The sequence below is a fragment of the Peromyscus leucopus genome, chromosome 15 (assembly GCF_004664715.2).
Source record: "Peromyscus leucopus breed LL Stock chromosome 15, UCI_PerLeu_2.1, whole genome shotgun sequence".
Lineage (NCBI taxonomy): Eukaryota > Metazoa > Chordata > Mammalia > Rodentia > Cricetidae > Peromyscus > Peromyscus leucopus.
Genome location: NC_051076.1, coordinates 73,098,608 through 73,108,685, shown reverse-complemented (window position 1 = coordinate 73,108,685; position 10,078 = coordinate 73,098,608). Strand labels below are relative to the sequence as shown.

At 39.6% G+C, this 10,078-nt stretch overlaps 1 protein-coding gene across 2 annotated transcripts in view; it reads left to right on the top strand.

Annotated features, from left to right (window-relative positions):
* Positions 1-3,588: 3,588 nt before the first annotated feature.
* The window catches only part of Cntnap5 (contactin associated protein family member 5), a 1,003,093-nt gene continuing 996,603 nt past the window's right edge, over positions 3,589-10,078 (top strand). For both annotated transcript variants that reach the window (XR_005092927.1, XM_037211054.1), the window contains exon 1: positions 3,589-4,098. Coding sequence is in view for 1 of the 2 variants with exons in the window: in XM_037211054.1 (XP_037066949.1) it covers positions 4,017-4,098 (82 nt within the window). In the remaining variant the exon portion in view is untranslated. The remainder of the gene's footprint in view (positions 4,099-10,078) is intronic.

Here is a 10,078-nt window from a genome sequence, read left to right as displayed (position 1 = left end):
GATAGAATTAAAAGCACTATGAAAGGAAAAATTTCAATAGGTAAATAGCAATGTGGCTGAAAACAGTGTTAATAGTGATTAATATTCTACTGTGACTAAAAACTCCTTGCAGTCAAAATACCCTCAGAAGATGGCACTGTTTTACACTACTGTCTGTAAGGAACAGCTGTTTGCCCCTCACCACCGTCACAGCACAATAAGCTTGCTGAAACATTGGCAAATCTTAGACAAGCGTCTGCTAGTTAAAGCTCAAAGTTGCTGCAAGAACAGGTGTGTCTGAGACAAAAAATAAAAGCTACAACTGTAAATAGGGTTGTAAATTAGGGGTAATTTATATACTATATGCTATGTTTGCATGTGAGCATCTAAAAAAGGGAGTGACGGTATTTATCCACAACTTGAAGACAAATCACAGTTGTGTACTCCATGGTGATATGGTGCTCAGTTGTCTGAACATATACAGCCAGCACATTTCTCTGGCATTGATGTTTATCTTGAGCGATTCTTCTAGAAAAGGCAGAACTGTTAAATCTCTCGTTTAAATATTTTACTTAGTTAAACTGTATTTTAGAAATAAATAGAAGCCGTGAGGCTATTAAAGAACATTGGCCTGGATTCTTAGCTATCATTTTTTCTCTTCAAAAAGGCCAGGATGCTTCTCTCTGGAGAATCTCACACACTTTTAGCAGAGGAAGAAACATGATTTGATGCATCACATTACATAACACTGGAGAGACACTTTAAAACAATAAAGGAGAACATTTCCTAATGATGCAATTTTCACTACTAAAAGTGAAAAGATTACAAGGTGTTAAAGGATTTTAGAGTTTAAATTGGAGGAGAAAACTGGAAATAACTGAGGCCATAAGGACCACTAATGAGCAAACACTAGCATATTCATATAACGAAAGAGAATATAGTGGATAAGATGAAACAAGTAGGGATTCATGTATCAAAAACACTAAGTTTTATCAATAACATTGAATAGATTAAAACATAGAAGATGAAATAGTTTGACATCATTTCTATACATATTAGGTAGATAGATTTATAGATTAAATAGATAGATAGATGGATAGATAGATAGATAGATAGATAGATAGATAGATAGATAGATAGATAAGCAGTAGATGAATCAGAGCAGTGGGTTCTCAAGTAGCCTTCCTGGCCTGCAATGACTTATATAGCCTAGGATAATCTTGAACTACTGATCTCTTGTCTCCATCTCCATAGTGGTTGCATTATGGGTATTTCATCAGTCCAACAACCACACTCAGTTTTGTAGTACTGGGGGTTGAACCTAAGGCTCCTGCATACTAGATAGGCACTTCACCAACTGGGCTGTATTCCTAGCCCCACTATTTCTAAATTGATGAAAGATAATCAAAATAATACAATATGTTGCTTAAGGACATACATGTTGGTGAAATCATAAAAGCATTATGAATGAGGATAATACATTAAAATCAATTTTATAGCCATGAATTGGTATAACTGCTTAGAGACAAAAACTTGAAAAGTTATAAATTATGTCTGTAGTATTTTATTTCTATAAAAACCATCCAACTCTTCAGTCTAAGAGTTGCTGCTGGAAAGAAGGCTCAGTGGATAAGAACACTTGCTGATCTTATAAAAGATAGGGTTCAGTTCTCACATCAGGCTGCTTACAGTCATTGATAACTCCAGTTCTAGGGATATGACATACTTTTCTGGCCCCTGTGGGCACTGAATGTATGCGGTACAAATGTATACACATATGGATAAAATAATTTTTTTAAATCTTAAGAAAAAGAAAAGGTCTAAATGTCATATATACTTAGAATATACAAATTGAATCAGGGTCATGGATATATATATATATATATATATATATATATATATGTGTGTGTGTGTGTGTGTGTGTGTGTGTGTGTGTGTGTATACATATGTATGTTCAAGACCTTTCTAGTATGATTAAACTAGCCAGAGGGCAACATTAAATCTGGGGCTCCCAAAGGTGGGGGCTGTGATGGCAGTATCTCTGGGACTACCCTTAGAAAGGCTGGAGGGAGAAACCATCACAAGAAAAGAGACTTAGGGTTTCTTTAACTTTTTCCTTTCTACAGTTCCCTCCCAACAGGGCAGAAAAGGCTGGGTCTCTCAGCATTGATATTTTTGGGAGTCAATGTCCCTGTATGTGCTTATATCTCAACTTAAATCTTACGTCGAGTTTTCTGTGAACCAGCAATATACTGACATAATTGTTTTCAGTCAGTGTATAGACAAAAGGGTATTTGTTTACAACTAGTAGGACCTTCAGAATTTTTCTTCAATAAAATAATGGTGCAGTCGATCCAATTGTCATTGAACTGTCTTTCAGTATTCCAGCATCTGAAACTCCCAGACTACAAGGTTAAGGTCTGAATTCATGCAAAGGCTACTTGAAACTCAGCCCAGTGACCAGTGTCCACAGAGCAGGCAGCTGAGATCAAAGACTGTCAGGACTCTGTGGTGTAAAGTAAGTCTGAGTGCTCACTAATGCTGGGGATGAGAAGCAAGTAAGAGAGAGGCATCAGCTCCCCTGACATAGAGAGAGCCCATAGACTTTAACCTGATTGTAAACTTCACATAGAAGATATCATTACTGGTTCGTTGTTTTGTTAACATTTGACAGGTTTCTGGCAGCTTTCACTAAACACAAAATAATTTGATCTATGGCAAAGCAAGCGAGTCCCCCAATGCATGCTAGAAGCTAAAGAACCAAGATCTCTAATAGAAAGCCTCGAGGAAGAAAGAAATCAAAACCCATCTTTTCTTTTTTAGATATAAAGCTTTTAAGAGCCAACTGTGGGCTCACACCCGACCCTTCACACCCACTTGTCTCCGCTCATCTTTCCAGCCCCCGCCTCTCCTCCCCCAAACATTTCTCTCTGATGCTAGTGAACCACCTCAGATCCTTTGGAACCCACAGCACCAATTACTCTGCAGTACTTGCGGAAGCAATATGCCAACAGCGACCAGGGAGAGATGCCGATGTAGAAGTCGGAAAAGCAGGGGAGAAGTCATATCCCTAAATGGCTAAACCAGAAATCCCAATTAGATCAATACCTGTCAATCACATATCCCTGCAGGGGAAATTGAATAGCACAATTCAAGCTTGCTTTGACTCTCCCCTGCCAAGTAAAAGGAAAGGCTTTAGGTATCAGGTTAGGTCATTGCCGAGCTCTCCATGGGAAAATTCCTCCTCCTAAGGCTTCGGTTTTCCAACTCCTTTAGGCATCGCTTCAGCAGCTTTGTTCGAAAACCTGAATTAAATGTCAATATCTGGACCCTCATTTGGGAGGAAGAGGAAGGGAAGGGGTAAGTAGTTATGGATTTAGGGATGCTGGGATGCATGGGTGAACAGGACAGAGACAGAGAGAGAGAGAGAGAGAGAGAGAGAGAGAGAGAGAGAGAGAGAGAGAGAGAGATCTTTCGCCCTTGCCTCCCCAGCAGGTAGCCTAAGTGCAGCATAAGTCTGCTGGGGACGCGCTAGCGACCAAGGACCCGCCCAGGCCACTCTTATAGGCAAGCGCGGGGCGGGCCCGGCCGGGGCGGTGCCGCGCATAGGCGCCTATAAGGAGCTGTCCGCCACCCCGGTGCTGAATCCAGCTCTAACACCGGAACGAGGTGCTTTTGGCTACTGCTGGAGCTGAGCGCCAAGAGCTGCCGTCGAGTTTGGATTTGAACCTTTAAGGAAGGAGATCCGGAGGAAGAAGAGGCAGACGAGGAAGGCGAGCACAGAAAGGAGCAGTTGAAGGAACTATAAACCTCGCTCACAGCTCGCAGCTCCGAGGAAGCCCGGCCACTGTTTTGGTGGAGCGTCTGAGGAGCAGGATGGAGTAAAGGAGAAGAGTGTCTGTTTCAAGGGGGGTGGGAGGGGGTTCGGCGGTGCGGAGGAGAGAAAACAGAGACAGAAAGGAAAAAAAGAGAGAAAAGCCAAAGCTGGTGCCTTCGAATTTGGAATTCAATTGGAAGAGATCGTTCACTCGGGGGAAATGGATTCTATACCAAGACTGACGAGCGTTTTGACTTTGGTGCTCTCTGGCTTCTGGCATTTAGGATTAACAGCAACAAATTGTGAGTACTCAGAGCTGCAGGGCCGGGAAGGTGAGGTGGGACATGACGCTACTAGGAATAAGTATCCACTGTCCGACTGTATACGTTCTGGGAAAGAGCTGGGTGAAAACCCTTACCAGTGTGGTTCCACCATTCCAACCATCCCAAAAGTTAGCAACACTCTCATGAGCTTGCTCTGCTGGATTGCCTGCCCTTCTTTGGAACCATAAAGTTCCCTTAGCCTGCTGCTAGCTCCATGGTTCTTAATCTCAGACACGGTTGCACCGGCCAGGAGTAAACCTCCAGGGGCAGAGAGGCTCCAGAGCCACCGAGCTCAGTGACAGCAGCGGACGGACTGCAGCTCCCTCAGACTTGCAATGTGCTCTGAACACTTCCACCTTCAACCTCCACTCTAAGCACCTAGTTCTCTCCACTGTCTTAAGTAGAAGGTTTCAGCTGGGGTATTTTGTAACCAATGGGCATTGGTGTAAGGGGATTGGGAGTTTGGGCCTAAGAACTGTAGCCCAAATATAGCTACCCTAGGAGACCAATGGCTGTCCTATTACAGGAGAGAGAGCTTTAATGCACAGCTTCCCATCAATATTCTTGTGCCAGTGAAGGAGCAGTGAGTATGCACTGGGTTGTCCATGTTTCAACTTCACTTAATTTAATAGACAGGTATTCTTAACTCCCGGAGATCTGCCACCTGCACTATGTATTTAAAGAATCCAGTTTGTCAAACTTGAATAAATTGCTAAAGCTACAAGAGGTTCCAGCTCAATTGCTCAGCTGCTTCTCTAGGCAGAGGAAGGGAAGTTTTTCCATCTCTGGGAACTCCTAAATGAGAAAGGATGCAATTAAACTGTCTGTGTTATTTGCACGGATAGCTTACCATGGTCCCTCAAGTTTGTGGATTTGTTCATCCATCTTCTATTCCTGCACTGAACCTCGAAAATATTATCCAGTTTGGGAACAATTTTATTTTACTTTTGTAATTTGTATTACCAATCTCAGAAAAAAAAAAAGGCAAGAAGACCTCCTACTGAGGATCCCTCTCCCTAATTCTTTAATCCTTAGAGAATGTTGTCCCAGAATTTGCATCCCAGAGGGAAGACAAATAGATAAATCTTCAAAGTAGGGCCAATATTCCTATGGCCCAAAGATGGGAAAGCTCACAATCCATAGTTGTCACATTTTCTTAAAGTTTGTGTTACAAAGGAGGGCAAAAAAGGCTACCCTCTCTAACAAGGGAGGATAAACTAATAAATTATTTCAGAGGGTGTATTGAAGCAGGCTACAGTCAGTCAGGGAGATTGACTTTTCTCTACTGCCTTCTCCCACTTCTCTTCTCTTGTTCCCCTTTCTTCCCCCTCTTCCCTGCTTCTCCTTGAAATTATTCCCATGGTGCCAGATAGAAAGACCCAAAAGCCTCAGTCAGAAAGTAAGCTTCGCTACTGAGCTAGTTTCTCTACCTTCTGGAACACTAGAGGTCAGTGTTGTCCAAATGATGCAAAGGTGTGGCTCTAAACTGTGTATTCCCCTTAACACATTCTGTTATCTGGAGAGCATAAATGCTGTGAATATCCAAAAGGTTGGAGTGAGGGATACTGATAAAATGGATAGAGTGCATAGCATGAGTTCATGTCTTTGGCCTCCTCAAGGATTACCCTTCTTGAAAATTCTGGAAAAAAAATAGATCTTGGAGCCATAATTTTTAAAAATAAACTTAACTGTGGTCAATATATTTTAATAATGTACATAGAACTAAATGGCATGGGTTTAAGACTTCAGCTTATCTTAGCCAAGAGAGCTGCAAAGCCTGGCTGAGTATTTCAAAAAGAAGTTGGTGATAGTGATTTCCAGAATTTCACAAGTGACAGTTGTGTTTCCCATTTCCAAGCAACATAGCAATTGAGTGAGTGCTCCTTGCTAAATATTCTGGAGTCAGTTTTCTTAAGGAATAGCAGGGAGCATTTGCTGTACTGTGAAAATTGTATCAATTCAGTAAGCAATAGGTTTTCAGCAAACACTGGTTCTGAAATCAATGCATATTAGTGGTCTTCAGAGCCAGTAAGCAAAACCCTTCAAGGCAATCATGAATGTTTCCCAGTTTCTCTAGGCTGCTGCTCACGGCTTTTATTCAAGTGTAGACACTAGATTTGCTATGGATGTACACTCTGTCCCCATTCATATATATGCTTTGATGAGTTAGATGTTTCTTTCTGAAAAGTTTCCTTTTAATTTGATTTGTGGAAATAATATTGTAAGATTGTTCTTCCTATATTTTAAGGAATATTCCATGTCATTAGTAACAAGTAGCCTTGAAAGCAGATTGTACCCAGGTTCTTCCATGGTGCATAGTTATAAGTGTTAAGTTATAGGTGTGGAGTATCTTAAAAATAACTTTTAATTATCTGCCCTTTTGTAATGACTTGCTGTTGTTGTTATTGTTGTGCAGTATGTGACTATCTATTTGTACACAGGTTTAATTTTCTCATACTCTGTCCGGAACATGGATGTTTATCTCCACAGGGATAAATGAATGCTTATCCAATTGCATATTCTATAAGTTTCTAATTAAGCACAATGAAAACAGAGTCAGGTTAGAAGGGGTCCAGCCATAATACAGATATTACAAATCTGTGATGAGAATGCAATTACCTACCAGTAATAAAAACCTCTGAAAATTCCCCCATTCTAAACTTTCCGGATATTAAACAGTGAGAGTGTTTCCTTTGGGTATATCCTGAGGGAACTGGCTAATTTTGAATATAGATATAATAGACCAATGTAAAATTAAAAAACTATTATATATTCAACTCCTTTGACACAAGAAGGTATGGTGTGACTTGAGAGTCAGATTAAATGAGACCAGGAGTCTCTATGAAGTTCTAGTCCCAGTGATGTCTCAGCACAGGCATCAAATACTTAGTCAAAATTGTCCTTTCCATCCTGCTAGTGAAAGCAACCAGCAATTGAGCTACGTGCTTACCCCAAATTGAACAGCAGCTAAATATCGTACTAAGGCTATTCATCTAAGATTAGGCTAGAAAAATGTTAACATGAAAGAGTATGGTGTTCTAAAACAGAATGACTGCATATGACACACATAGGACAACTATTACTTTAAATTTTGAAAAGAAGTATTACATGATTATCCATAGCTTTAATTTTTTTATAAATAGCTTAGAATAATCACAAAATACCTCCTTGAAATTTGCTGTTGCCCATTAAGAGTCCTAGAGAAATGTTATTGTGGTAAGAATTTAAAACTTTCTGTTCCAGATTTTTCTTGCATGCTGAATTTCACAAGACCTGTGAGCATGTTGATCATGATAATAAGAAGATATCAGACCTTGAATTACCTGAAGGCTGTTAACAAACCAAACTGAAAAGTAGTATGAGCAATGGTTCTGCTGTTCTTGTGAGGCTGGAGAATGGCTGTTCAGTGTTTTCTTTGGCATATACAGTTACCAGAAGCGAGGGAACCCTGTACTGCTCAGTTGGTGGAGTCTGGAAGCTTTCTCCATCATCAAACTAGCTCATTTTGATCTTTACTGGTATCTTGCAATCACTTTCCCACCACATAAGCCTTATATGTAAACAAGATTAACACTTTGCAACTATAAAATATAAATGAATAACTAGAGGAGGGATATCACAACAAAGGAAAAGACTTGGGAGATGATTAATGTCTACAGGAGCAGCCATGCTCTCACTTGCCTTCTCCTTCTAAGGAATGGCCACCTTCCTAGCTGTGGTATTCAGTTTTCTCTGCCTATCTGCCCACTGCCTTCAGTTTTCATTGGGTGAATCACTTTACTTTTCTGTATCCATTTATCACAAAATAATGTGATAAGATTCAAAGCATCTCTAATTCCTTTAGTTGGTGATTCCAGGTCTTTCAGTTGATAGCCCAGAATTGTGATGGACTATGACCTGCATGTGGTAATTATTCCCAATAAATAAGGAAATGGAGAATGGGTTTGGTTACCTAAGAAGGCAGAAAACGATGAGAATTTACTTAAAATTTTAAGGGGAAGTTGCATTGTTTTAATTTGGAAACACTGATATTATTAATTTAACAAGAAAATTGTATCACTCATTAAAACTCTGCCACCTTTGATGACCTTGTAAATGTTTCTCACTCCCCCCAATAACCTTGGTTTGATGAATAAAGGCCTAAAGGCCTGGGTTTAGTTACTAAGACAATGTTTACTTGTAATGGGTTTTCATCATTAAGTACTAATGCTACTTCATGATCATCTAATTTGTGTGTGTTTGATACCACTGCACTTTAAAACTGGGAGGCAACTATAATCAGAATAAGAGTTTAATGTGATTTTAATTCCTACTAGTAGGCATGCAGCATATATCCCTCACTTTACAAGGCTTATCAGCAAGATAGATATTAAGTGATCTCATTCATATAAATGAATTTAAGGTGAGTGAAAGTTGACCATGTCCTCAAGATCATTAATCCAGACAATGAAAAAAATCTGAATCCCAACTTATAAACCCTTTTAAACACAAACATCCTTGAAACAAAATATCCCCCAATGCACTTCACTGGGTAGTTTGTGTAGCATCTGCAGAAATTTGGCAAGGGTTCTCTACCATCAGCCTCCCAACCTTAGCCTTGGAGAAGGACATGAGTTAGCAATTTTCAACACACCCAACTCCTGAGTCATACCTGAAAAAGGATGCCCAAAGCATTCAGATAAATCTGGAAAGCGTGACAATAAATATCACATTGTTCAAAGAAAAGCAACTTTTTATCTAAGCTTGTACCCAGAGTTGAGGATTTATTTTTCTTTTTTAATTTTTAATTAAAAATTTGATAGGGAATAAAAAACCTAGAGTAACAATTTAAAATACCCTGTTGTGTACACACAAGCATAGGACAATGTATAATGTACATTCTGTCCCATAAGTCTGTTAATGTCAGACCAGAGTTCTGCTGAGGTAGTGCTTATAAAGTCCTAGTTATGTGTGCCATGGTGCAAATTGTGATCTGAGTTAATATCTAACTCTTATCTCCATTATCCCTTCTAACAAAATATGGAGCTCTACATTTTATAAACAAACAATGCTCTCTCATTTCTCTTGGATTTATTTGTATGGGCTGGTTATTAATTTGGTCTACAACACCATTTTCCCTTAAAATTTTTTCCTCACCATTTGCCAAGTACACACACACACACACACACACACACACACACACACACACACACACTCACTTTCTAGTGTGGGTTGTGTTGGGAGTACCTGGGAGGAGTGAGAGGGAAAATGGAGATGGTAAGGATCATGACATATTCCACATGTGTATGATATTGTCAACAAATAAATAAAACATGAGTTTGAATTTTCTCAGTCTAGATTAAGTTCCCCTATTTATCTAATTTTTGTAACACTTTGTGTAATTCTTGTTCCCTTTCATCATGTTTCATTTGAATTCCTGTACTCAATGGCTACAGTACTGAGCGAGTGGATGAATGAGAGAATGATCTAATGGTTTTCTAGCAGAGTTTTCAATCTTAAACTGGGACTTTTTTCTACTCCCTATCAGCAGAGTCTTCTTTTAAGATGTGTTTGTTTCATACTGGGGTCTTAACAACTATTACTTGTCACTGTTGTGGAGATTCCAAGTAGAAGTGAGCTGAAAAATGAAACAGAAGTCCAGATCACCTTACAGAGTGTGAGGTCTGCCGTGTGCCCCCCCCCCCCGACTGCATGCTTCTCTGGATTTGCTGGAGAACAGGCCTACTTGGGCACCGTAAAATCATCTGTATCCTGAAAAAGAACTCTATCTACTTGACCTTACTACAACTTGGAGCTTATTTGACTAACTTTCTTTATGCAATGTTAATGAATGCTTTCTCTATAATCTGAAATATACACACTCCCATTGCTATAAGAATCTTTTCCATTGCCTTGGGTTTGATATAAAGGGAGCATTTGGATTCTAGTAAATGGAATTAGTGTTGTATTATGGAAAAGA